Genomic DNA, 27,412 nt, shown 5'->3' on the forward strand with positions numbered 1-27,412 from the left:
TTTCTTACCTAATTGATTCTGTGATTCCATAAGGAACACTTAGATTCTTGGAGCACTGTCTCATATTTAGAGACAGAATTTGGTAGAAATTCTTCACTGCTCGTATTTCAGATCCATTTGAATTGTAATGCAACTTCATTTGTTTAGGAAGAATTAAAGATATTGGTCCTGCTTTAGAATCAAGTCAAAATTCTCGTTCTGAAGGAATGATTAATTCTTGATGCAAGTGTTTAAAGTGGTTGTGTCATTGTATTAAAGAGTAAAGTACACCTTTTAGACTTTCCAGATTCCTTCTTATGTAAATGCTCTGCATCCTTTATCTAAGTATGTAAGTTAGCTAATTTGCTGAGTCGGTTAGACCCCAACTATTGTGTTAAATTTGGAGAACTGCTCGTACCTCCAATGTTCATCTATTTAATTCATTAATACCTAGCAAGAGGTGTCTTAGTTTATCTATGTTCTCACATTAGTGTGTTGCTGAGATTATTTGTAGTATGAAGTAGCAATGAGAGAATTTGTTGTTGCTATGTTTCATGTATGAATTTGTGTTGAGGGACAGAGCAATACTAATCATTTTGCTTCTGTTTCTCATCAGCAAGTGGAGTTGCTTTCATAGATGGGCCTTCTCCCTGCTCCTCTGGGAGCTCAGAAAATGTTTCATCAGCGGTCAGCCCTGTTACAGACAGTGGGCTGGAATTGTCCTCACAGACAACATCCAAGGAAGACCTGACAGATTTGGACCAAGTCGCTTCTTTGGGACTTAATGCAGGAACACCTTCAAATGAGGCCAAAGTCACTGAAAGTCAAAACCAGCCTGAACTCCAGGTACATTAATATAATTTGCAAAGAAAAGTTCCAACTACCAGCATGATCACTTCTCCCCACAACAGTAATGATATTGAGAGGATCATAGAGCCACAGAGGACCTTTCAGAGCTGCAGATGTTTTGAATGGTAAAAATGCTAGGAAGACTTAAACAAAAGTAGTGTGATGAAGTTGTGTAGCATTTTAAAAAAATGAGCAAAAGTTTTCACCTCAGAGGGAGTAAAAACTGATAGGTTATGGAAGTATTTTTTGAGGTAAAGTCCATAGTCTCACAACCCAGAGTTATATAAAGCAGATAAGAACTTGATGTAAGTGGAAGGGTAAAGAGGATTGCAGCTTAGGTAGAGGCTCTCTTTTCTCTTAAATTTTGTTTTTATGGTACTCTTCCATTAGTGGCCTATGTTGTTTTAATAGTTAACAGATTACCTGCAAACAAATGAGAACTTTTTTTCACTTGTCTAGTGCTTAACTCTTCTTTTGCTTCTTTCATTCTCAAATGACATTTCAATGAAGAATGAAAGTCTGAGGGAGGAGAAGGTCCAGTCAGCTTCTGTCGAGTCTATCCCTGAGGTCCTAGAGGAGTGCACATCTGTAGCAGAACATTCTGACTCTGCCTCAGTTCACGACATGGACTATGTAAACCCCCGGGGAGTGCGTTTTACTCAGTCTTCCCAAAAAGAAGGTGAGAGGTGGGCAGTGCTGCTGAAATGCTGTTCTATTTCACTTCCTGCTAAGAGGCTGATAAGCTCCTGTTCCTTAGTGGGTCTGTACCAATTAAATTTTTAACACTTCCTAGGCACCTGCAAAAAGCAAATTTAGATTGCTAATCTCTCCTTTTTCTTCAGGAGCAGCTCTGGTCCCATATGGGTTGCCGTGTATCAGAGAACTGTTCCGCTTCCTCATCTCGCTCACCAACCCTCATGACCGCCACAACTCGGAGGTGATGATCCACATGGGGCTGCAGCTGCTGACCGTGGCCCTGGAGTCTGCGCCCATCGCAAACTGCCAGTCCCTGCTGGGGCTCGTCAAGGAGGAGCTGTGCCGGCACCTCTTTCAAGTGAGTCTGGCTTGTGCTCCCATGGAACGTGGCACTGGGGAGTCAGATAGGAATGTCCATCAGAGAGTGTATTGAAATTCAGTATGATGAGCTTCGGCAGGTCTGCAAGCAAGCTCTCTCCTGCACTGCAGTGAGAGTTCTGAATTGCACCAAATGGCGCTGTTGCAGAGCCAGAAAGATTGTCATGCAATTTTCTTTTTCTGCAGACCGGGGCCAAGAAGGATGAGTGTGATTTGAATGAACTGTTACTGTGGGATAACACTGTGTTTTGACATAATTTGTTTTGTGATAATTATGAATGCAAGTTACTAGCTTAGTAGTAGGCAGAACTTTTAGGGGATAGCAAGCTATTAATTGCAGTGGGATCATCTCAGAGGCAGGTCTTCTCCCAAGTTCCTTCACCACTAAGAGTCTCTGTGGACTTGACAAAAGAACTAAGTTGTAGTAGGTAAAATGTTACCACACACAAATAAGAATTAAGTATATTCATCCTCACTAGAAAAAGTGGAACCAGGAGGTTGAACAAGGGATTGTTTTTTAAAATGTCATTGATATGGGGGGCAGTGTGTGAAGCTTTGGCTGGTTGAAGGTGATGCCTGCCGTGCCCTCGTACTGCTACTTACAGCACATAATGACTTGCCTTTGTAATTCTTAGAGGGTTTTTTGTTTCTTCTTCAGCTACTGAGTGTTGAACGGCTCAATCTGTATGCAGCCTCCCTCAGGGTGTGCTTTCTTCTCTTCGAGAGCATGAGAGAACATCTGAAATTCCAGCTGGAGGTGAGTTTTTTGATATCACTGGGTGCCTCATAATAGTTTGCTGGCCTTCAGTTAAATGCATACATCTGAACAGTACAATAGAGTCTAAGTGTCAAATTATGTTTGTATAAATTACGCAGTGTTATGGGTAGGCTGTGTAGGCCTTTTTCTGTTGGAAAATCAAATCTCTTGGAGACTGGTGTACTATGCTGCCTGCCTTCAGACTGTATTTTTAAAACTGTAGATCCAGTAGAACTGTTTGAAACCTTTTTACAGCCTCCTTCAGAATGAGCCATCATTAAAGATGGAATGTTATGGGGGAAGGTGAAGCTTAAATCTCCCTCTGCAGTCCTCAAAGCTGTTCACTGTCCTGCTTTTTTTTCTTCCCTTAAACTGAGCTGCCCTGTGTTTCTGCCAGATGTATATCAAGAAGCTGATGGAAATAATCGCTGTGGAAAACCCAAAGATGCCCTATGAAATGAAGGAGATGGCTTTGGAAGCCATTGTTCAGCTGTGGAGGATTCCCAGCTTTGTGACTGAGCTGTACATTAACTATGACTGCGACTACTACTGTGCCAACCTGTTCGAGGAGCTCACCAAGCTGCTCTCCAAGGTGCTGAACCCGGGCAGGGCAGGGAGGGGCAGCCGGTGTCTCAGGGCACCACTGAACCGTGGGAGCGCTCCAAGGGTCTGGGGGTGTGAGCTGGGGAGATGGGGAGGGGCATTGAACATTGGGAAGCAAAAGAGAAAAAGAACAGTCATTATTCTTTAATAATATCAGAGCAAATAAACTATTAAATACAAGCTAGACAGCTTAGGGTGTTCTGTTCTAGTTTTTTGCCTTCCCCAAGTTGTGGGGGAAAACTTACTTGCCCTGTTATGGTGAGAGAGACGTGAAAGTTGACTAATACTTACATGTTATTTCCCAGAATGCCTTTCCAGTTTCTGGACAGCTGTATACTGTCCATCTGCTGTCTCTGGAAGCATTGCTGACAGTGATAGATAGCACTGAGGCACATTGCCAGGCCAAAGTGCTGAGTAACATACATCAACAAGAGAAGGAAGTTGTCAAACCCAGCCCAGAAACCATCAACAGCACCAAAGAAACAAGCAATAGTAAGAACCCTTTCTTTGATATTTTAATATTAAGCTTAGTCTTGTGCTAAACTCGGAGATCTCATTTTGGTTGCTGACATAGTAAACTCCTTAAATATGTCTTCAGTCTTCCTGTCACACATTTTATAACTACACACTGATGTTAATAACCTTACTGTTTATAAAATTTGCAGTTATTAAAATTTGTCTTTCACAAAGCTTTATATAAAGGCCATGTCAAGACTGGCAATCACACCAGAATGAGGGCTTGCCATGGAATTCATGTACACAAAATACTGAGGATACTGCAAAGTCGTGGTTACTAGAAGGTTCCTTCCTCTGTATAAGCACATTTTCAATTTAGAGTGATCAGCTCATTATTTTTCTGTTGATAGCTTTTTTCCTTGGCTTATGGGTTTGTTTCTGTGTGTATGTTTGGTTTGGGATTTTTTTGTGTGTTTTGTTTGTTTGCTTGCTTATTTGTTTGTTTTAACTTCTACAGATATTGAGAGGGTATTCAGTGAGGGAAAATCTTCCAGTGCAGTCTCAGAGGCAGCTGGGGCATGTCCTCCCACCAGTGGGTGCCTTATGGCTGACCAGATGAAGGAGAGCTGCATGGAGCTGGAAGGAGGAAGTGAAGCAGGTAATAGCCTTGGCAGTACCCTGGGGGTTTGTATCCTAGAATGGTCCTGACATTTGCTGACAGGTCCTGCTATAGTGTGGACCATTGTAGCTATTGTGCTCAGAATTGGAAGAGGAGGTATCTGGTGAATGTATGTTTATTATATGTGTGCTGTTTATGCCAGCTAGGTGTTGCATGTCTTTTGGGGGGCATTAGATCTGATGTGTCACTTTGGGTCAAAAGGGTGTGAATTCATAGCAGAGCTTAGAGTTTTGAAGGAAGGTAGGGGCTCTCCAGGGCATCAGTAATGTAGGTAGCCAGAATAGCCAGAAAATTAAATCTTGTGGCTGTGTGAAATTGTCTGGGGCAAGGAGCTAGTATGCAATTATGCTGAAAATAATGTGGGTGGGAGGAATGTAGTAATTAAATTGAAGTGTGACTGCCCTTTGCAGGACAGCAGCAATATTGCAGCAAAGGTTCCATGACTGAAAGTTATTATGGGACACTCTTATGCCTGGGTGCTACTCTGGGGATAGATTTGACTGTAATGATGCTTTGTCATTCTAGCTGAGAAGAGTATCCCCAGGAAACCTACTCGATTTTCTTGTATCCTTCCAAGTCCTCAGGAACTTATGCAGATTAAGAACAAAAAGAAGGTATGGATCTTTGAGTGTTCTCATTTCCCATCCCATATGAGCTTTGCATGACTGGTCATACCTCAGAAATTTTGAGTTCTGCTGATCAGAATTAAAGAGTCAGCCACTGAAAATCCTGCTACACTCTAGAGACAGCAGTGATTATTACCTGTTCTGGTTTAGTTGTGCTGAAGATTGCAGGAGTTGTTGGGAAATTTTGTGGCACAGTTTGTAAGCTAGATCCATCTGATTTCTGGGTGGGAAAGTCTCTGGATTTAGTCTTTATTATATGGAGATAATCAGGTACTTTGATCAAAAAGGGCAGCTTCACTACTCTTATCAATGATGTAAATGGGGAGCGTGCCAAGAGGCCTGTACTGGAAATTAACTGGTCTGCCATTCTGATTTGGTAATTCCTATGTTTTCTTTGTCATAAGGATGACCAAAAAGATTGTTCTGATTGTGGTAGCACCATTCTTTGTTTTCAGAATCTGTTTGCTTGAAGCTCGTTAGTCCAAGTTATAGCCTAAACCTTATACAACTTTTCCATTCCCTGAGTGGGTCTGGGCTAGGCCTAGTGTTGATAAAGGTACTCCATGCTAATGGCTTTGTATTTATCTGCTGTCCTATGTCAAATACCTGGTACTGGCCTGCTCTTTCACCTCCAGAGACAGTGGATGAATATATCTTAAATCCCCAGGGATTGCATGGGACTGTTCAGGTTTTTTTGTTGTGCGTTTCTTGAGGTTTTTTCATTCACCTATGTTCTTTGGACATATTTTGTTCTCTTTGCACAACATATGCATGAGATAGGTTCATTTCAGGTGTGAAATTCGAATATGAAAATAATGCATGTCCTGGATGAAACATGAGTGGCCATACTAGTTGTGGGTAAGGAGATGATATAATAGAAAAGAAATTATTGTCTTTGAAGTATTCACTGGTGGTAAAGGACAGACGTTTTTTATTTGTATCTGACTAAAAGGCTTCTGGCTTCTCTCTCCAGCATAGGTGGTTTTATTTTACATTTTTACAAGGGATTGATGGTCATATTTGTTTAAACTTATTTAATCAGAAGTAGAAGAAAATACAATACATCTTTCTTCTGCTGCCATATTAATCTGTGCTTTGTGATCCACTCTGGCAGTCTCTGGATCTGAGTGTAATTTAAAGCATTGGTTTCTCTCTAGGAAATTTACTGCAGTACTTTTTTTTTTTTTTTTCTTTTTTTTAAATCTTTTTTTTACCTGTAGCACAGTGCTGCAGTGGGGTAATGGTAACTGGTTTCCCCAGCCACAAGGACAGTGGGGAGAAGTGGTCATCAGCACAGTATTCAAAGGAACCACCGAATTTTACCTTAAATCTTGCTTTCATAACAGCTCTGCTTGATGGACTCTGTGAAAGTCCATTTTTGAGAAGGGAGCTTGCATAGTGCTTCCTCTGTTCTAACTGAAAACCTTTGGTAATACTCTGGCTTTGCTCTGCTGGAAAACAAGTTTAAAAGAAATCAAGAGTAGGGGGCAGGAAGATGTTCATAAATCTCCAAGTTTGTCTAGGGAAAATTGTTCTCTGACTCTAAATCTCCAAGTGGTTTCATCCTAAGCACATGCACAGGGCACACCAAACACTCAGCTTTAGTTATGTTGATGCTGACCTGGCACCAGCATGTTCTACTACCTCCTTTAACCTCTGAAGTAATAAACATTACCACAGTTGGAAGGAAGAAAAAAGCTAAATAAAAGCAGAAAATAAATTGTGCATCAAACAGAAAATTTTCTTTGATGTTTCCAAAGGTGGTGACCAGAAGCTCAGAAGCACAAGAGTAACATAATTGTAAATGCACTGCAAATTGCCAGCAGTCCATTCTCCTTTCGAGTGGTTTTAAGAAGTCTCAACCAGTCCATAGAATATCTCTGGTCTTGGATTTCAGGATTTACAGCTGAATAGAAATGCTGCCTATGTTACGCAGTCCCTTCAGGCCTGTGAGACCAGGGCAGTGCATGGTTATTCTTTCATTATGGCCTCACTGGGTCTTTGTGCACTCCATGCTATTTCAGGGTCCGTGTTTCATTGCAGTTTTGAGGATGCTCACACAGGCAGGGGAAGCAGAGACCAGAGGGTTGGTGGCTTCTGAGGTACTGAGAAACCCAGGGGAGGTAGTAATCATGATGGTCACGAATTTAGTTCACTAGGTCATTGCTAGCAGTCTGATCATGATAGGAGCTAACAGGGAACTGACATTTATTCTGGTTCCTTAGTAAAGTTCATACCATTGTTTGTGCTTTTGGTTTTTCTGAACAGCACCAAGAACATTCAGTTAACCCTTTTTTAGTTGTTTTATTACATTGTGACTATGGTACAGTCTAGTTTCCTAGGAGGGCAGATGAGGTGACTTTCTTTCAGAACCAAATAATGTATCTGCTCTTCCCAGCCTACAAATAACCTTGTCAGGCTGGAATACCAGATGTTCCTGGGACCATCTCTGGCACATGTTGAATAAGTGCTGAGGATTCTTGCTGCCTGACTCCTAATGGTGAGGTAGTTATGAGAACCTGAACCAAAGGGACAGGAGAGGACAATAGAGCAGTGCTGCTGTTGTAACCGGGTAGGGCTGATCTTGCCACATGTCTGGGGTTTATCTGCTGTGTTTACAAATGAGAGCAGGTGAGCCATTTGAAGCAGCAGAGCTTATTGCTCGGTTAGACGTTAAAGATTTTCGACGATGGCAGCTCATGCTTACTCTGTCCAGTACTATTTGATGGTAAAACTTTGTGATGAATGCAGGTTTTCTGTACTTCATTAGCCTTTTTCCTGGATTACACAGTACAGTAAACTTGATCATGCTAAGGCTGATTTTTCCTCTGTTTTGTTTTTGGTTCAAATGCCAAGAACGATCTAAAATAAGAAATGCACTTCAAGCTGTAATTATCAGAATGTTTCCTGCAGCTCCTGATAACCGGCACAGAGCAGTTCAACCAAAAACCAAAGAAAGGGATACAGTTTCTGCAGGAGAAAAACCTTCTTGCCACTCCCATTGACAACAATGAAGTGGCCAGGTGGTTACGGGAAAATCCTCGCCTGGACAAAAAGATGATTGGGGAATTTGTGAGTGACCGTAAGAACATAGACTTGCTGGAAAGCTTTGTGGGGTGAGTGTGCTTCTGAATCGCTTCAGTCAGGAAACAGTGAGAGTTAAGAGTTTAATAATAAAAAAAGCAGTAGAATGGTAGTTCCTGGAGGCATTGGATTTCTATCACTTGCTTCTCTTTGTACTGCCATGCCTTAATTCTGTGTGTCTCTTGCATATGTTAACACCCTAAATATGTATGATATTCAAGTGCCTTTCAGCTGGGCCAGTTTCCGTGAAGACTGGAGAGACAATTGCATAATCACTTGTAAGATTGTTGACTCTCCTTTATTGTTTTTGGCTGTTCGTGGTACATTTCTTTTCTTCTCACCCTCCTCTCTACTGTCTAAGCAAACAAGATTGTAGTTATTAAGTTTATCTTACCTTTCCTGTCCTGTTTCAGCTTCTCATTGCATTTCATTGTTTTTGCAGGACTTTCAGCTTCCAAGGTTTAAGGCTGGATGAAGCTTTACGACTTTATCTAGAGGCCTTTAGATTACCAGGAGAGGCACCTGTAATTCAGAGACTGTTAGAAGCCTTCACAGAGCATTGGAGGGTGTGTACTTGGTGGCAGAAAGAACACAGTTTTGAGCTTTCTTGTCCATCTGCTTGCCATGGTGGACATGTCATATCAAATGGCCTATATAACTGCTCTGCAAGCAGCAGCTGTTGTTTTGTAGGAGCTGGCAGGGGTAAATAGATTCCTGGGCTGCTTTTTAGAAGCTGGAGCCAGAACCTGGGATTTTTGTTTGTCCCAGAGATGATTCAGTACTGTGGTTAGGAAAATGGCTGTTTTAGTCACTGCTGTCACTGTTGCTGTAGGATTCATTTGTGCATATATTTGCCTTTCAGAAATCAAACGGGTCTCCGTTTGCCAATAGTGATGCCTGCTTTGCCCTGGCCTATGCAGTTATTATGCTGAACACTGATCAGCACAACCACAACGTCCGCAAGCAGAATGTCCCAATGACTCTGGAGGTGGGTGTTGCCAGTGCAGGCATCTGTCTTCTCTGGTTTGAAAACAGTGTAGTACCTCTTTTTAACTCAGTGGCATTGTCTCTTTTCTTTGGCCTCCTTCATTCATGTACACAGTAAGCTGGAGTGCAGCGCCACAGCTGAGTACAATATGAGAGAGCAGCTGTAGGCAAGAGAGAGCCTGAAGAAATAGGAGCTTCCCAGAAAACTTAACAAATTCTTCAAGAGGCTTGTGTTTCTGGGAGCAATCTGTATCCTCAGACATAGTAACATAGAGAATATTGTTCTACTGCTGTGGGCTTCTACAGAGCTCAAGTCACGTGAGTGCCAGTGCAGTGGTACAGGCCTGCCATTCTGATGTCCAGCCTCAGCTAAGCACATGTTGTGTCTCTGCTCTTTCCTTGTGAGCATAGACAGGAGATGCTGCACACTACTCCCACTAAGAATAGCAATTGACCTTTGAATTTTGAGTCTGTATATTCAAGAATGCAGGAAAATTTCCTGGCCCTGTGAAAAACAAGTGGAGTACTGATCCTAGCCAAACAGTTAAAGTTGGAGATACCAGGAATTAATACCGGTGTAACTTTTTCCAGGAGTTTCGGAAGAACCTGAAAGGTGTGAATGGAGGCAAAGACTTTGAACAGGACATCCTGGAAGACATGTATCATGCCATCAAGTAAGACTCAACCTGCCCATCTCCATGTATTCAGAGAGCAAAGCAGAGTTGTTGGGTCAGTGAGACACCTGGAGAGTATGGAGAGAGACTCACCACTCATGTGCCCGTTTGGCTCAGACCAAATTCCAGCTCTTTGTGGGGTTGTGGTAAACAAGCTTGTCACAGCAATTACACATGGATTTGTACCTTGGATTTTTGCCATGGTAGTTTAATCCAGATCTTAAAATAAATTTTAAAAATATGTTACTTCTGTGAATATGGGAAATAATGGCTGAGCAAGACCAGCACATGTGAAATGCTGTATATAAGAAAGCTCTGTTCTCTAGATCAGGCCTTTAGAGGTTTTTAGAACTTTTTTATGCTATTCAAGAGATAATCTCATCCCCAGGGCAGCACTTGTGCCCTGACACAATGTGTCCATGTCTCTGTTTAACATATTCTGCTTTTGAGCTCTTCATATGAGGCTGCTCTCTGCACCGCCCTCTTCTGCTACCCCTGAAGCTCTTGGCACACAGAGCAGTATTTGAGGAGAGTTCCTGGTAGCTGAGGCCCTTTAGTGCACAAGCTGGCTGTGGCTGGGAAGCTTTAATAATAGCTCAAAAAATAGTAAATTGATAAATCCAGGCCCAGCCAATTTGAAGCTGAGAGGATTACATCTTTGAGGAGACGGGATGTGATTGAGTCTCAGCTGATTTCTATCTGCAGGGGCAGCAGCAGCTGGTGCTGGGAGCAGGGCAGTGTGCCTGCGCTGACCCTTCCCTTTGAGCCTTCTCCAGGAAGGTGGCGTGATGCCTCTCTTGAATATCTGGAAGTTCTTCAAGACATAGCTCTATCTTTCAAACAGAGCTCTAATTTTGATTGGCCTCTCTCCCCTGAGGATGTTCTTAATGTTTTGAATAGTAAACTGAGCATATACACATACGTTTGTTACCCAGTGCCTCTATCCCAGTCTGTTTCCCTTTATCCCCCCTTCACCAGATATTTCAGCTTTTCCAGTATGTTCTATGATTGGAATAATTGATGTATCATTTCAGTATTGCTCCATCTCAGATTGCCTCAGTGTCATAGTTGAGACTGAGGAATATTTATTTGTATTATTAGGGGAAAAAATAACACTGCCATCTCTATGAAGTAGTGTGTGATCTCTTCAGGGTCTTACCATTTCACTTTTGACCACATTTTCATTTCCTGAAATTTTCCAAGTAAACTCATTCACTTGTTTCTGGTTATTTCAATCATATATGAAATTTTAGAAATAATGCACTGTTTACTGCAAACTTCTTCCCTATATTATCCCAGTAATAACAGCTCTTGTCAAAATATGCCAGCACCTGAAGCTGAGAAGAGCTTATTTCTTATGCATAAATCAGGAGCAGTTTTATAGTTGTTGTTAGCACATGAAAATTGCCTCTTTGGCAATTGAAGTATGTTATTTTTTGGTTGTTGCAGAAAGAACTCTTCAGATTGGCTGTAATCTGCTATTCTTAGTGGCTTTGAGACTCTTGTTCACTTAGTTGGTCATTTGCAGAGGATTTTCTCTTGTGCATTGATAACCAAGTCTAGAGAGTATGTATTTAGGCTTTAGGTTTTTTAGTCTAGGATTGCAAGCAGTATTTGGCATTAATCATAATTGTTTTATTACTGTATAGCTTCATTCTAGTTAGAGTAAGGAGCTGTGGTATCCTGGTTATAAATCCCCCATCATACTTTTGGTTTCTTGTTTAATTTTTAATTTTATACTACTTTCCTTTCTAATATTTGATTTTGGCATAATATGAATATTTCCATTATTCTTATGCAAAGATACTCTTGCCTACTGGTGACTGCAGCAATGTAACTATTTCATTTTAACTGGGAATAATGATACAAAGAACACACTCTAACAGAGTGAGAGTTGGATGGAGGTTGAAGCTTTGCCAGTGTGCTGTCCAGAATTTCCTATCATTTAATGGCAGTTTATGGTGTGTTTTGCACTTGTAGCAGTAGATTCCCGCTTCTTCAATACTGACCTTGCACAGTTGCTGCTGTGTGATTCTGAGAACCATTAGACTTTATATTCAGGATATCTAGGAAGGGCAGGAGAAGCACGGAGGCCTAGGAAAACAGAATATTTCAGGAGCTGGCGAAATCATTCCAGAACAGGTATTGCTTAGCCCTGGGACTGCGTAATGAAAGACATTGTGTAAATGTTAGGTTTGGCTCAGAATGAAAAATTCAATCTTTCTGCTTTCCTCCCTTGTAGAAATGATGAGATAGTGATGCCAGAAGAGCAGACGGGTCTGGTGAAGGAAAACTATATCTGGAATGTCCTGCTGCATCGTGGTGCCACTGATGAGGGAATATTTCTCCACGTGCCTCCTGGAAGCTATGACCATGACCTGTTCACCATGACCTGGGGGCCCACCATTGCAGCACTTTCTTATGTTTTTGACAAGAGCTTAGAGGAAACAATAATCCAGAAGGCTATCTCTGGTTTCAGGTGGCTCTTACCTTCATAAAGACCCAGAAGAGTAAAAGTGGGACCATTGGCTCCTGTTTATCTGCTGGAGAGACATCACAGTGAAAATCAAATGTTGCTTTTCGTAGCAATTGAAAAACACTTTTTATGACCTGTGATCCTCCAGTGTTCTGTCATTTGTGTCAGTTCATCACATCTTGGCCTCTCTGGCTTGCCAGTCACTGTTTAGCTTGACTGCTGTGTTGTAATAAATTAAAGTGCCCAGGGTACATCTTTTTAAACTCCAACCTGGTTACATTTAAGGCACCTACTGACACAGCTAGGCTGTTTAGAAGTGAGAAGTCACTCAACTGGCACAGTGATGCTGACAAAATCTCCATGTAGGAACAAAACCTTTCTACTGTATGATCCCATAGCTGTGGCTGAATGGGATGTGGGAATTCTTTTTTCCTTCCAAGATGACCAGTACTCAAAAACTTGTCATCTGTGAGCAACTCTATTGGAATGATCTTTGGTCATCAGACCAAATGATGCTTTAAGCATAATTGTAATGCTTTGTCAATACACTGCTGTAGCCATGACATCTTGGAAACTGGACTTCAACACTACCACCAATCTCAGCAACTCTCTTATATTAGGACAGGAGGTTGGATATAATGCTCAGGTGCAAGTGGGCTGTCTGTTTAGACTCACTTTAAATTGATTCTTGCATCAACATAGACAAGTATCAGTATGTATGGATAAGGATTGAGCTTATTTAAGCAATAATAGTAGACTTCTATACGTAAGCATTCATTATGAATGGGTGGAGAGGAAGGTCTAAAATGTCAACAGAGAAGGTCTCAGATTTGCTGTCTTGTAGACAGACTTGTCTGTGCTGACTTAGTACATTATTTATTGTTTTCTTTTTTTCCCCAGGAAATGTGCAATGATTTCTGCTCATTATGGCCTTAGTGATGTGTTTGACAATCTCATAATTTCTCTCTGCAAGTTTACAGCTCTCAGCAGTGAGGTAAGTTTGCAAAGAGGAGAAAAATGCATGACTTCTACTACACTGGAGCTCTCTTCCTCTGTTAAGCAGCAATATTTGCTTTTTTTAGTTATTGTATCTGTAGGTATCTGTCAGCCCCTGCCCAGAGTTTTCTGGAGGAAATAATGGGAGATGTGTAGTGAAGTGGGACTTCCATAGGCCAGGTTCAAATATGCAAATTTTCTTTTACTCACAAGTATCAGTTTGTGCAGAGCAGAATGCCTTGATGTAGAATTGTGTATTCACCTATTTGACCTGAAGAGACTTAGGTCTCCCTGTGATCCCAAGCAAGTTCATACATTTCAGATATTGACTATTCAATGACAGGGTTTATGCAGTGCCCTGGGGGGACTGTTTTGTGAGATGTACTTCCAAAGTGTAGGAGCTATGTAGATGCACAGCATAACCATAAAGGGGTTAGAAAATAAATGCTTTGAATTGTCAGTTGGGGTGTGGACTGTGGTAATCAGATTAGCTGTTAGCCCCACATTTGGCAAGCCCTGAAGACTCTTCCTTTGGGGTGTACCATGAGAATAAATTCAATGTGCTGTGGTTAGTGTAAGCTTTATTGCTCTAATTTATTTGTGTGTTACAGTATCCACCTGTTTTTCCCCAGAGTGTTTAATAGACAGTGTGGGGCAGACCATGCTGTCTGCTAAGGAGTAGTTGACAGCAATTCCTGTAAAGGGTCAGAACTCCCAAAGGATCTTAGAGTATTGCTCTCAGAACCAGTGCAAGACCCTCAGTGAGCAGAACAGAATTGCCACACGTATAGGAAAGGGAAACAAGATAATTCAAGATTGAAAACATTGGAGTAAAAAGGCCAAGACAGGTGAATTTTTTGAAAGACAAAGAAATCCCAAGCAGAGGGTTTGCTTTAGATTCCCTCTTCCTGCACAGCTCACAACAGTAAAGATGCAGTATTTGATCATCCTCAGGCACACCAGACCTTGAGACTACCAATAGGTAACACAAGCAGAAGAATGTCTGCCATGAAACAGTTTGACACAGATTTACACAGCAGAAGCAACTAGACTAGGCTGAGCCCTCAGATGCACCAGCTATTGCCAGCTGCATCCCATCTAGCTGAGAGACTGGAATCTTGAGCAGTCTGAGGTCTGACTTAATCAAGTAAGCATGTCTTTTGATGATGACCTAGAATCAGGAACTTCTGGATTTGAAGAAGGCTGAGTTCTTATCTTTGGCCAGATTCTAATTACATAGACTACTTTCTGCTGTCCTAAATACCTGTAAGGCTTGGGGACAGTAGTGGAATAGGATAACTGAATAAATATTTAAGAGTCTGGAGGAAGGAGAGAAGGAGGAGCCATCTTCTGAGGATGATGAGTCAAAGCAGGCATCCTCTCCATGCACTGCAGTTGCTATGCATGGCCACTTTGATTGAAAGAAAGGAAATGGAAAGGAACATGGAAGGTCTTTAAGTGATTAGGAAGAATGAGTGCCCCACTTCATGATCCATAATTAAGACTCATACTGATTCAGTATGTAAGTAGTAGCAAAACCTGTGTGTGTGGTTCTCAGTGATGTGGCTTCTTGCCAGAGAGCAAAATCATGTGTATTGCTGTTTGCACCCTGACACTGCAGAGATACTTGTATTCATGTAGTTTCCCCATAGCAATGATGGAAAAAATCCAAATTGGTTGTTACATTTCTGCCAGATTTCAGATTGGCACTTCTAATGGAGTTTGCTTCTAAATCAAAGACCTATTTTGATAACAGTTTTTCCATCAGTTTGGATGAAGCAAGAGAGTTTTTCTGAACTTCAAATCTGAGATAGGATACACTGACTCCTTCAGTCCCTTGTCTTCTCTTCCATTCTTGGTGAGGAGATAACTATGGATTTTGTCCACATAAACAAGAGAATGGTAAAGCCCATCTCTTCTCAAAAGGAAGATTGCAATGATTTTAAGTAACTGCAGAATCATGAAGCATGTTACACTGTTTGATATTAGCTGACATGGTAGCTGGTTTGTTCCTTGCTTTGGCAGTGTATGGTTGGTTTCAATGACTTAGCAGGCTTTTTGTACTGTGAAAAGCTGTGAGTGCATTGAACAAGTTGTGAGGATTTGAGATGCAGCAATCATTGGCAGAGACTCCTCGTTAGGATTGAATTACTTTGAATCTTGCTGTTAGGTGGTGGTAGGAGTAATTTTGCAAGTCAGTAATGGTTTTGGCCACAATTTTCTTCTCTAACAGCACAGCAGAGTAATTGCTGCTTCCAGAGGAGATGTGGTACTTTTAGTAGAAGGCTTTGATCTTGAGCTGAGTTCCTATAGCAGGATAAATTAGTGGGTTTTCAGCAATCGCTTTCAAAATGTTCTGAGTTGTCATTCTTGAGGAGTTTATAACTAGGTTGTTCAGTGATTTAACTTGTATCTGGTGAGCTACCTTGTCCTTGTTTATATGCAAAGTGAATGTGAGCTGAGGAGTTATCCAAGCATCATACAGAGAATTGTTGAATTGTTATCTTTCCCATAACCAGTTCTGAAGCATCTGCCCTAATTTCTGTTGAAAAGAAAACATCTCTTTCTGACTGATTGCCACCGCCTCTTCTTTCCTGCAGTCTATTGAGAACCTGCCCACTGTTTTTGGAAGTAATCCCAAGGCCCATATTGCAGCAAAGACAGTGTTTCACTTGGCCCATCGCCATGGTGACATTCTGCGAGAGGGCTGGAAAAACATCATGGAGGCCATGCTGCAGCTTTTCCGAGCAGAGCTGCTGCCCAAGGCCATGGTGGAGGTAATAATTAGCTGGCTGGCTGGATAACTGAAGAACTAGGAGAGTGGGAAGCTGGCTTTTCATAGAGCCAGTTCCAAAAGTAGGAGAGCTCTCTTGCGAAGGCCTGGCTTTGGTAATGTACAGAACTTGGCAGCCTGTGAAGGGTATGGTGTTCAAGTTGTCTGCAGCTTCTTTTGAAGTTTGTTTCTTTTTTTCTCATTTTATTTCTTGTTAGATTTGAGGAATGCCAGCATTTATTTTATTTGAACAGATTTTGAATGTTGTGCAGAAGGGGAACATGCTTATGGGCATGAAGTGCTAGAGCCCTGCATTGGTGTTACCAGATGAGAGCAGCACTTTACTGACAGGGTAGTGGGGTGAAGAGCTGGGTTTGACTGCACATGTATGGGCTGTTTGGTATTGTGTTTCATCACTAAGAGAAATATAATGGGGTTGGGGAGGTCATATGCATGTCCTGGTCTATGTTCTAGGTTGAAGACTTTGTGGATCCTAATGGCAAAATCTATCTTCAGCGTGAGGAGACACCATCCAACCGGTGAGTGGCATAGATGTCCCAGGCAGTCTTTCTTGTACCAAGGTTGGAAAATAACATGATTTTTTGTTTACTTACTGATGCTAGTGTCTTCTGAATTGCAGTGGTGAATCAACAGTACTGAGTTTTGTTAGTTGGCTCACCCTCAGTGGGACAGAGCAATCTGGTATGAGAGGGCCGTCTACGGAAACACAGGAGGCAAAGCGAGCAGCTTTGGAATGCATAAAGGTAACCTATAGACTGTAGAAGAATCTGGTTTTTTTTTCTTGGTGACAGTACTATGTGGGTAACAGGTAACAGAAGTATAAATATGCATGCTGCTTGGCAGTATTGCAGGTAACAGGAGACTTAAGAACTGAAAGAATCTACAAAGGAGCATATCTGGATTGACAGCTAAATGGTCTTTTGTGCTGCTGTGCACAAAGGTACTAACACATCAGAACAGGAATGATTCCTTAGGCTGGGATCTGCCCTGGGCGTCACAGTCCTATATTTGAAGAGAATTTAATGAATTCTCAAACAACTAATCTTTTCCAAGACAGTGTAAAGGTATATGGTGCCAACAAAATCTGAACCTGGGGTTTGACCACTGTGTGGCCAGAGGAGTCATCTGATAAAATCTGTCTAGCAAAAATGAGGTCTGTTAAAAGCAACTGATGTTAAAGAGCAAACTAGTTGGAAGGAGTTTTCCTCCAGATAATAACAACAACCTGTGTCTTTCCTGTGAACATTATGTGTTTCTGGAAGATCTGTTTGTATGTCTTCCACAACCCCCAGACACACAGTTGTCTTTTCTGTATTTTGCAGCAATGTGATCCTGAGAAGTTGATCACAGAAAGCAAATTTCTCCAACTTGAATCCCTCCAGGAGCTCATGAAGGTGAGAGAGATATTGGGCAAGGGACTGGGTGGCAGTGGAACAAATGTGCTATGCATGATAGTGGATATGTGCTGTGGACTCACTTAACTCCTCTGTCCTCAGAGGAGGTCTTGGAACTATTTGGGATGTGAAACTAGCTTTTAGTTCACCTGTTAAAAGTAACTTCTGTGCTGGCAGACACAAATTGCTCTGGCAGTAGAAGAAAACATTAAATTGTGGAATGCATTCTAAGAGCCTTGAGAACTCTTAGTGAGTATTTGTAGTTCTGTGCCAAAGCTAAAAGATTTTCAGGTGTGCTGTGTACCAAATGAGAGAATTTGAAAAGGCAAGAGCTCTAGAGAAATATTTGACAGTGTGTCCCTAAGTAGTATGGTACCTGCCTGCTGTGGGAGATAAAATAAGGCTGGACACATTAGCCTTTGGGCTAGAGAAGCTCATCTCCCTGGGGGAGTGTCATCTCAGTTCTGGGGGAACATTGTGCTGCTACTCCGATTGTCAGGAATTCTCCCTTCGTATACAGGCCGATGGCTTGAGAGCATAACTCCAGTATTTGTAGCCATTCTTAGGTATGCCTGCTTTTTCTGTACTTCACATATTTATTAGCAAGAAACTGCTGGATATCAGTTCCTCTTAATCTGAGACACTTGGTCAGAGTTTAACATCTTTTAAGTTCATATTACATTTTGCATAATAAAAAAAATTATTTTTCCCATAGATTTAACTTCACCTTTATCCACTGCCTTTGACTATGCATGACTTCACTAGGCAGTGGAGTACAGTTTTGGCCAGAATCAAAGCATTCTGTTGGTTCTCCATTTTTGGGAGCTTGTGATTCATAAAAATACCATGGCTATTCCAGGCTCTAATCTCTGTGACTCCTGATGAGGAGACATATGATGAAGAAGATGCAGCCTTCTGCTTGGAGATGCTTCTGCGGATTGTTCTAGAGAATAGGTATGACCTTGAAATAAATGCACATTCACTGTAATGTCCCTGCTTTACTGCAGCTGCTGCATGGGTCCAGGGAATGAATTCCTTATGTCTGTGATTCACCAGCTGAAGCAGCATGTGGCTGTAATTTCAGGGCTTAACAATTCCTCTGTAGCATGTGCAAACAGAAAGGCTATTAGCTCATGAATTAGTGCTTGATATCCTGAAGTTTGGAGAATGTAAACTAAACTCCAGAGGGAGAATTCTCCCAGCTGATTGCTTTGCAAGTCATGAGTAAGAAGTTTGATCATTTTGTTGTTTCAGTGTGTCTGTTCTTGTACCTCCCACCTGGAATTTTTACTGAAGTTAAGAAATGGTGGATTGTATGGAGTTGTGGGAGAGGTTGCTGGGTCCTGCTTGTCTCATGTCCTTTCGTTCTACCCTTTCCCTCCTCCTTGTTGTGGCTAGGGACCGTGTGACCTGTGTCTGGCAAACTGTCCGAGACCACCTTTATCACCTCTGTATCCATGCAATGGAGTTCTGCTTCTTGGTGGAGAGGGCAGTGGTGGGGCTGCTGAGGCTGGCCATTCGACTGCTGCGTCGAGATGAGATCAGTGCACAGGTAAGGGATTTGTCAAAGGCAGTTACTGGGGTTTTGTGGCTATACCCTGTGACACAGGAAACCAGTTGAAGGAGTACATTGTTAGAGAATGGAGCGTAAGTAATAGGGTCTGTTATTCTTGTCTCCTTCTGTGGCCAGGTTCTCCTCTCATTACGTATCTTACTAATGATGAAGCCAAATGTGCTGTCCAGAGTTAGCCATGAGGTTGCCTACGGCCTCCATGAGCTCCTGAAGACCAATGCTGCCAACATTCACTCTGGGGATGACTGGTACACGCTCTTCACCCTCCTGGAGTGCATCGGGTCTGGGGTGAAGCCACCCGCAGCCCTGCAGGTTACAGCAAGGGCAGATAACGACACAGGTAAGACAGGCCAGCTTTTGCTCGGAAATCTGATGCCCGCCTGCCAGATAAGCTAGCTGCTTCCTCAAGCTTTTCAATTAGCAAAGGGGACTGCAAGAAAACAAAGCTGATATTAAACTACATTAGCAAGATTAAAGACCAGCACCTGCTGTTCACTCCTCATGGTCTGTTCCTGTCCCTATTCTGCCATCTCTTCCTACTCAGTGAGCAGCAATCCAGGTGCTAGTCCCTGGGGGGTGGTGGGAGGAAAACTGATATCAGTTCTGGCAGCTGTAGGAGGTCTTTGCTCTACCCAAGGAGCATTTTCTGCTGATTGTGGTTTGGTGCCTTGGGTACCGTAATCTCTTATCTGGGCATGTAATGTAAACCCAGCTGCTGTTCCTGTCACATTTGCTTCTTTTGTGGGACTGACTCTTTTCTGTCCATTTTTAAGGTTCTCATAAAATGAGCTGTTCTTTAAAATTATATTTCCAGATCCATTTGCATTAATAGTCCCCAGAACCATTCCCACAAGACCAATGCAGTATTTCTCAGTTCTCTTGACTGTGTTAGAAAGGAGGTCCTTTTAGCAAATTGTTCAGTTTTGCTTTAGCCAGCTGTCAGGATATTTGAAGGTGATGTCTTCAGACTTCTAAAGCAAAGAGCAATAAAGGAATTTTCTAGAAGTTTTTTTTTTTCCTCTTTGCTTTTCTAGAACTTCTTTAATAGGTCCTGATGCTTTGTGCTAGACAGATGGGAGAAGCATGATTTTAAAAATACTTATGGACTTTGCTCCCTGGATTAATACAGACCTGTCTCCTCTTCTCTCTCCTTTATTTTTTCTTTTTTTTTTTTTTTTTTTTTTTTTTTTTTAACCGTTTCTGTCTTTGCTGATAGAGCAAACTGCTTGACTTGGCACCTTACAAGTCAAAACATTAGTTTTCTACCTCCTGAAAATGTTTGGTGCCCTCTGTTCACAGAAAATCTGTCTATCTGCTGATGAGTTTCTAGATGGTGTTGAACAATGGAGAGGACAAGTTTTTACTTTTAATAACATATCGGTAACTTAAATTTGTCCCTTGCAAGGACTTCTCTCTTGAGACATGTGAAATTTAAGGTTATCCTAAATGTCAGGGCAGGTAGATCTGACAGGTGTAGAACATACTAATAACCACTTGTGATTCCTGGTCGATGCTGATCTGGATTGTTACTCCCTTATCCACAGCTACCCTTGCAAGTTCTTGATTTGGCTTTGATCTAAACCCCATGTCTTTTGTCTTAAAGGTGCTCAATCAGACAGCGAGGTGTCCTCCTCCTATCACCCAAGTGACACGAGCCTGGACCGTGGCTACACCTCTGACTCTGAGGTGTACACAGACCATGGGAAGCCAGGCAAGATGCATCGCTCCGTCACGGATGTGGACGTCATGAACAGTGGCTGGCTAGTGGTGAGTAGCCAGTGGGCTTCTGGTGACCAAAGGGGACTACTCCTACCATGGTTGTGAGCAGAGGGTGTGGTATTGAGAGAAAGAATAAGACTGTAGAAAAGAGAGTTAAGATGAGCTGATAATGTAAAGGCAGGATAGGGAGAGACACAGATGGAAAAGAGAAAGCTTTGAGGCAAATGAGGAAGAAAGGGAAATGGACCGTACAGAAACATTACCTGTGGGCTTCTGAAGAAAGGCCTTTTCAGTGTAAGCACGAGATCCTTCTCATTATGCTACCCTCTCCTGCTTACCTGCTCGCTGTGACCTGCAGGTGGGGAAAGATGACATCGACAACTCCAGATCCACTGCTGGGCTCAGCAGGCTGGGTCCGTCACCTCTCGTCAACCAGTACAGCCTGACGGTGGGGCTGGATTTGGGCCCACATGACACAAAGTCTCTCATGAAATGTGTGGAGTCCCTGTCCTTCATCGTGCGAGATGCTGCCCATGTTACACCTGAGAACTTTGAACTCTGTGTCAAAACAATACGTATCTTCGTGGAGGCCAGCTTGAATGGGGGTAAGATGGCCCTGCACTTGTCAACCAGAATTCAGCTTGGGGTGGCCAGTTGGCAAGCAGTGTGAAGTATACTGTCATGAAATGAGCCCCCAACCCAAAGAAAATGGTCTACCAGGAGAAAAGTGTCCTGTCTGCAAGCAGCAGGGACCTTATTCTTATCCCCCTCCCTGGGATGGAAGGGAGGTCTGGAGTTGATGTGGAGACAGCAGTATCAGCTCTTGCAGGAAGTTGTTCCTATGGGGCACTAGCTCCCCTTCAAGCAGGTAGTGGTCATTTCAAAGGACCGGACTCTTTGCTAGGGATATCAAAAGGTGGCTGCCCTGTGTGTTGAAAAGCAGAACATTTTGTAGTGGACTGTTGTTTATGCAATGTTGTTGCCTTTTATGTTCTAGGCTACAAGTCCCAGGAGAAGAGGGGGAAGAGCCACAGGTATGACAGTAAATCCAGTCGGTTAAAAAAAAAGCCCAAAGACAGCTCCACACGGCGATCCCGGGTCCTGAGCCAGCACCAGGCACACGCACACAGTGATGAGGACGAGGACGAGAGCATCCCTGCCAGCTACCACACTGTGTCTTTACAGGTTAGTCAGGACGTAAGTATAGCAAGGATTTCCTCCTCTCCTTTCCCATTCTTAGGGCCTGGCTAGGTAATCACTGGAATTCTTTGTGGGGAAAGGGAGGGCTGCATCCTGGATAAGTAGGCACTGGATGGCAGAGGGTGTCTGTGGGGGCAATATGTGATTCTGCAGTGAAAGAGGAAGGTTGCAATTTGTACTGGCAAAAGCAGACTAGCAATGGAGAGAGAGGTCCTCTGAAAAGCAAGGAAGAGGTCTGAAGCTGTGAGTCACTGTAGTAGGTAAGATGGATTAAGGTCATTTGGAGACATGAGGTTCCTGTAGAATTAGCAAGGAGTCTGACAAGGCATCTGAGCTTGAGGAAAGGGGCTGAGGCTCTGGAATTTCAAGCACAGAGGACTGGGCTAAGGGAGTAATTTCTCCCCAGCTGGTACTTCAAAGGTGTGAAGGCATAGGCCTGCTGACTGCCAGGATGTTGGGTCTCAGTTCAGTAGTAAACTGACTAAAGTGCTGTCATATGCCCATACAGGCAAGGGAACTTTGCATGTGCTTCACATACCTTTTTTTGAGGAAAAAAGTTGCAGAGTTGTTCTGGACTGCACAGGTGAATCAGTGGGTTTATCCCTCTGCCTGGGAGAGTCAATGCTCTGTGCCAGGAAAGAGCTCATTCTTCCTTTAGACAGGACTGAATGGTGTCCCTCAGAGATGGGATTGACGGGAGTGCTGAACCGACATCAATCTTGTTGAAGATACCTGGCACTTAACCACTTAGGGAGGGCACAGACAGCAGGGCCTGACACCATCTCTATAACTGTGTGTGGCTGTGTATATACATAAAGCATGCTCTAGTAGCTTGAGCCTTTTAGCCTTGTTTGGAGAACAGCAGAGATCAGAGTTGCTTCAAGATTTAAAGTCCTGTGTGTTTCTTACTGTGCCATGTACTTGCAGCTCCTGGACCTCATGCACACGCTGCACACGCGAGCTGCTGGCATCTATAGCTCCTGGGCAGAGGAGCAGCGACACCTGGAGACAGCAGCCAGGAAAATCACAGCGGATTCCCGAACACTGTGGTCCAACTGCTGGTGTCCTTTGCTACAGGGTAAAGCCATCCCCTCGTGATGACAGTGAGCAGACACTCTTCCAAAGTAATAGCAGGAAAGTTGAGGAGCCAAGAACTAACTGCAGAAAGCAGGCATAGGTTGTTTTTAGGGTCTGTTTTAATTGAAAAAGAACTTGGATCAGATTTGGAAAAACATCTTTATGATGAGTTAGCTGCCAACATGTTTCTGCATCTGGTAGTAGATTGCCAGTCTGTGGCCTGGAACAAGTATGATGCTTTTTATTCCACAGAGAGTTTTTGATCTTCACTAGACTTTTTACTCTAGACTGGGGAAGTAGGGGTGTGACACTCTCCCTGTGGGCTTTGCCCTGAGTCCCTCTCTTGCAGGTATTGCCTGGCTGTGCTGTGATGCCCGACGCCAGATCCGGATGCAAGCACTCACTTACTTGCAGCGGGCCCTCCTGGTACATGACCTGCAGGCCCTGGATGCTCTGGAATGGGAGTCCTGCTTCAACAAGGTAACCACCTGCCTGGCATGGCCATGTGAGCAGGGCAACATTGTCATGAAGAGCAAAGCTGTGTGCAGGAGAGTTGTCCTACTTCAGCACTGTCTCCTTGAGAAGCTTGTTCACTGCAACAGACAAGATGTTTCCTATTCTGGTCCTGTGAAAAGTTCCCCCCTGCTTAGGCTTCTGACAGGGCCTTTTGGAGTATTGAAGTGAATCCACTCATGCACATCTCGTTGCCACCATCATGTCCTCTGTCTAGAAGCCACCAGTCCCTAAAGCCAGTGCCTGTCTGTAAGGCTGTCTGTTAAAATCTCATCGGTCATTTTTCAGCTCTGAAATATACATGTGTTGGATCCAACAGGTGCTGTTTCCTCTGCTAACCAAGCTACTTGAGAACATCAGCCCAGCTGATGTTGGTGGGATGGAAGAAACTAGGATGAGAGCCTCAACACTACTCTCTAAGGTGAGCACACCTCTGCTGCCTAGGGAAACTTAGGGGAAACCGTGTTCCTCAAGAAAACCAAACTGTTTGCTGTGTTCACTTCTCAGCATCTCTGATCCAGACAGGTGTCAGGTTGCTAGTTTGACTGTTCAGTGCTGGGCTTCTCCACCAGCTTCAGCTGCTGGGACATGCCTTCTTTCCAGAACTGTCTCCATTATTCTAGTCCTTGGAAAAGTTGTCAGGAAGAGGTTTGTGACTTTATGATAGAGAAAAGGATTTCACTCAACATTAGTTGAAGACAGTTCTATTAGTTCAACATTCAAGGATTTCACTCAACATTAGTTGAAGTCTGTTCTTGAGGTGAAATGATGCACATCACAAGCTGATAGTTGTGACCTGAGGCAGAGGTCTGGAAGGGCTAGAAGACAGGGTGATGCAGACTGCAGTGGCCTTCCACAAAGGAGACAAGATCCACTCCTTCTCATACACAGCTCAGATGAGTGGAGGCCTGTGGCATCCTCAGGCCAGTCCTGTGCATGTTCCCAGCCTGCCACAAGGGGAATCCAGATTTGTGAGACTGGCTTGTCGGTGAGCGGCAGCCCCTATACTACTTGTTGACAAGTTGTGTTTTTTCCCAGGTATTCCTACAGCATCTCTCCCCACTGCTCTCACTGACCACCTTTGCTGCCCTGTGGCTCACAATCCTGGATTTTATGGACAAGTACATGCATGCTGGCTCCAGTGACTTACTGGTAAGGTGCTGTATGCAGTCCTTTGGACAACCATTTATCGCATTTTAACCTTCTAAACTTGGAAAGTGTTTCGATTTGGTGTGGGTTTTGGGGTTTTTTTTTAACTTTTTATTCCTTTCCAAACCATTTTGTTCCATGGTTTCTTGGCCTGGCCACAGTTTCCAAGGCAGCCCATTGGCTGTTTTGAGCTTTGGTTCATTGCTACCTGTCCATTCTTTGTCCTGTCTCTGATCATAGCTGGAGGCCATTCCAGAGTCTCTGAAGAATATGCTGCTCGTCATGGATACGGCTGGAATATTCCACAGTGCCGACTCACGGACGGGATACTCAGATCTCTGGGAGATCACCTGGGAGCGCATTGACTGTTTCTTACCTCGGCTGCGGGATGAGCTCTTCAAACAGACAGTCATCCAAGGTACCAGAGGCTGGGAAACCTCAACACAGGTTTTGGACAGTACTTGCCCCTTGTCCAGTACCCAGCTGCCCGAGTGCCTGGATGCTGATGAAATGAGTTGTAGGAGGCTGTGGGAACTTGGCACAAGGGCAAATTGAGGGAGGGCGAAAGGAGTGAGTAAACTGGTGTGTGATCTCACTGCATGTTTTATCTTCCTAGATCCTGTCCCCAACATACCAGTGGAGCAGCAGCATCAGAAAACAATAGTGTCTGCAGTGCCCTCTTCTCCTGTAGGGGATGTGAGACCATCCACCCATGTGGCTCCTTTGGAGAAGCCATGTGAACCGGGTGTTAGTGGTGAGTCCTGTTTTCTTTTTTCTGGAATCACTTTCCCAGCATGGTGGCATAGATCTGCTTTTCCTTGCTTTAGCATGATCTCTGGTGACCAAGCCTGTAGTGTTGTGAAACGTTGTGCTTCCATATGGATATGTTGTTGCTGAGGCTGTTGGGGTGGGCAGAATGCCTGTGATTGACCCCTGCTCTTCAGGGCCTTGTATGAAGGGGCAAGTCTGAAAAGGCCCCTGAGTTGATTTTTAGCCCTGCTTAGTTTTGAGCTAATAGGTGACTTTGTCAGGAGCTGTGTAAGGATCTATTTTGTCTGTTCCTTCTTCCAGAGTCTGAGAGAGCCACTGCACCTGCCTCACCCACCATCAGCACCTCTGCCTCTCCTTCCTTCCCAGCATCAGCTTCAGCAAAGTCAAGCCCTGTTACAGACATACCTCCTACGACAGCACAGCCACCGCTCATCCTGCAGCCTCTTGCCTCTCCCCTGCAGGTTGGGGTGCCACCTATGACTCTTCCAATCATTCTCAACCCAGCTCTAATTGAAGCCACCTCTCCTGTTCCCCTCTTAGCTACTCCACGGCCCACTGACCCTATGACAAGCTCTGAAGTCAATTAGTTGGAGGGTGTTGGAGAACTGTCTGCTGAGGAGGCTCTGTGGGTGGAGGATGCTGGCCAGATGTTCTCTGGTAGTGGGCATGTTTGTTTTAAAAGATGATGCTAACCTGAGCAGAAGGGCTGTTTCCACAGTCCTCTGGAGCATGTCCATCCTGCTCCCTTCTTGTGGCATCACCTAAAAATCTGCCCAAAAATCCCTGTCTCCGTGGAGGAGTGCCCAGTTCCACTGACCAGTCTCCTTCCTGCCTGTGCAATCTCAGGGGCCAGGCAATGCCTGTGCCCAGCAGCCTGGGACCAAGCTGCCACCAGTTCATCTGGTAAAGAGGGAAAACTTATTGATGTCACACCAGAGAGGGGCTGCAGTACAGGACTGCCTCTCAAGATTACTCAGTCCAATCCCTGGGCAATTCCCCAGCCATTCCCTAGCTTTCCTGCTGACTCTTCTGGTTGTACTGCTTTGTTTGGGATCTAAGCACGCCTGGGTTCAGCAGGTAGAGTATTTTATTAGAAATGTGGATTGCTCTCAGATTGCTGCGTAGGACTTCTTGCCTGCTGGTACATGCTTTCCTTCCTGCAACATGGATGACAGCAGTCCCCAAGCCAAATAGAGATTAAGTAGCAGGCAAGTCTGATAGGGGCTTTCATCCCTGTTCCTGTAAATGTAATCAGGCTTTCTGGTTGGAGAAGGCAAATCCAGAAGGCTCTGCGTAGCTGAGTAGATGAGAAGGAAAAATGCTGAGAGCAGAGCACAATGGCTGTGCCTCACACAGCACTTGTGGGGCAATCATGTGTTTTGTGCCACTCGCTACACATTGGTCTCTAGCTGACCAGCCCCTTCCTTAGGAGAAAGGAGAACATCCCCTTCACCTACAGATGTGGAGATCTGTGGCACCTGCTGACCGATGCTCAGCAGGTCTGCAGTGGTTTCTCTTGAAGGCTCTGAAGAGAACGCACCTTCTGCATCTTCTTGTTGGGATCCCATGTCCTTCTACCCCCCGAAGGCCCCTGCAGCTGAGGCCCTGGCAGTGATTCTTGTGCTTCCATCTGGATGCAAGGACATCCTGCTCTTTCCCCGCTCATGTCCAGAGCAGAGCTGGCTGCCTGCCAAGTGCTGCATCGCTCATCCTCCTCCTCCTCCCTCAACTAGTTGGCTAAATTCTCAGTAATTTCAATCTTGGAAATCCCCCTGGTGACTGGGAGGGGCATGGATGGGACTCCAACCCAGTGTGTCCTGTAAGGAGAGGAACCTGCAGTTGGTGTGGGAATACAACCAGTGTACATACAGAGTAAATGGCTAAAATCCAATGGACTTTTTACAGTGTAATAAATACATCCTGTAAATGACTGTTCTGGTGTTAGACTCCTTTTCTGTCATCCAACTTTGGCTCAGAGCCTT

The 27,412-nt window shown here is 43.8% G+C and overlaps 1 protein-coding gene across 5 annotated transcripts in view; it reads left to right on the forward strand.

Moving 5' to 3' along the window:
* GBF1 (golgi brefeldin A resistant guanine nucleotide exchange factor 1) overlaps window positions 1-27,360 on the forward strand; it is a 98,296-nt gene extending 70,936 nt beyond the window's left edge. For 3 of the 5 annotated variants that reach the window (XM_058028603.1, XM_058028606.1, XM_058028605.1), the window contains 31 exons: window positions 596-825; window positions 1,339-1,507; window positions 1,671-1,882; window positions 2,561-2,659; window positions 3,057-3,251; window positions 3,568-3,754; window positions 4,236-4,376; window positions 4,923-5,011; window positions 7,937-8,139; window positions 8,550-8,673; window positions 8,970-9,095; window positions 9,686-9,768; window positions 12,011-12,247; window positions 13,145-13,238; window positions 15,841-16,017; window positions 16,488-16,552; window positions 16,654-16,777; window positions 17,357-17,428; window positions 18,288-18,382; window positions 18,827-18,980; window positions 19,119-19,341; window positions 20,605-20,768; window positions 21,079-21,325; window positions 21,718-21,917; window positions 22,848-22,998; window positions 23,347-23,477; window positions 23,830-23,931; window positions 24,549-24,662; window positions 24,900-25,077; window positions 25,276-25,413; window positions 25,731-27,360. In XM_058028603.1, the coding sequence (XP_057884586.1) occupies window positions 596-825; window positions 1,339-1,507; window positions 1,671-1,882; window positions 2,561-2,659; window positions 3,057-3,251; window positions 3,568-3,754; window positions 4,236-4,376; window positions 4,923-5,011; window positions 7,937-8,139; window positions 8,550-8,673; window positions 8,970-9,095; window positions 9,686-9,768; window positions 12,011-12,247; window positions 13,145-13,238; window positions 15,841-16,017; window positions 16,488-16,552; window positions 16,654-16,777; window positions 17,357-17,428; window positions 18,288-18,382; window positions 18,827-18,980; window positions 19,119-19,341; window positions 20,605-20,768; window positions 21,079-21,325; window positions 21,718-21,917; window positions 22,848-22,998; window positions 23,347-23,477; window positions 23,830-23,931; window positions 24,549-24,662; window positions 24,900-25,077; window positions 25,276-25,413; window positions 25,731-26,017 (4,811 nt within the window). In that variant the 3' untranslated portion in view covers window positions 26,018-27,360. The remainder of the gene's footprint in view (window positions 1-595; window positions 826-1,338; window positions 1,508-1,670; window positions 1,883-2,560; window positions 2,660-3,056; window positions 3,252-3,567; window positions 3,755-4,235; window positions 4,377-4,922; window positions 5,012-7,936; window positions 8,140-8,549; window positions 8,674-8,969; window positions 9,096-9,685; window positions 9,769-12,010; window positions 12,248-13,144; window positions 13,239-15,840; window positions 16,018-16,487; window positions 16,553-16,653; window positions 16,778-17,356; window positions 17,429-18,287; window positions 18,383-18,826; window positions 18,981-19,118; window positions 19,342-20,604; window positions 20,769-21,078; window positions 21,326-21,717; window positions 21,918-22,847; window positions 22,999-23,346; window positions 23,478-23,829; window positions 23,932-24,548; window positions 24,663-24,899; window positions 25,078-25,275; window positions 25,414-25,730) is intronic. The other 2 variants (XM_058028604.1, XM_058028607.1) reach the window with 1 other exon arrangement.
* The last annotated feature ends 52 nt before the right edge of the window (window positions 27,361-27,412 follow it).

Source organism: Melospiza georgiana, chromosome 8 (assembly GCF_028018845.1).
Source record: "Melospiza georgiana isolate bMelGeo1 chromosome 8, bMelGeo1.pri, whole genome shotgun sequence".
In the NCBI taxonomy this organism is placed as follows: domain Eukaryota; kingdom Metazoa; phylum Chordata; class Aves; order Passeriformes; family Passerellidae; genus Melospiza; species Melospiza georgiana.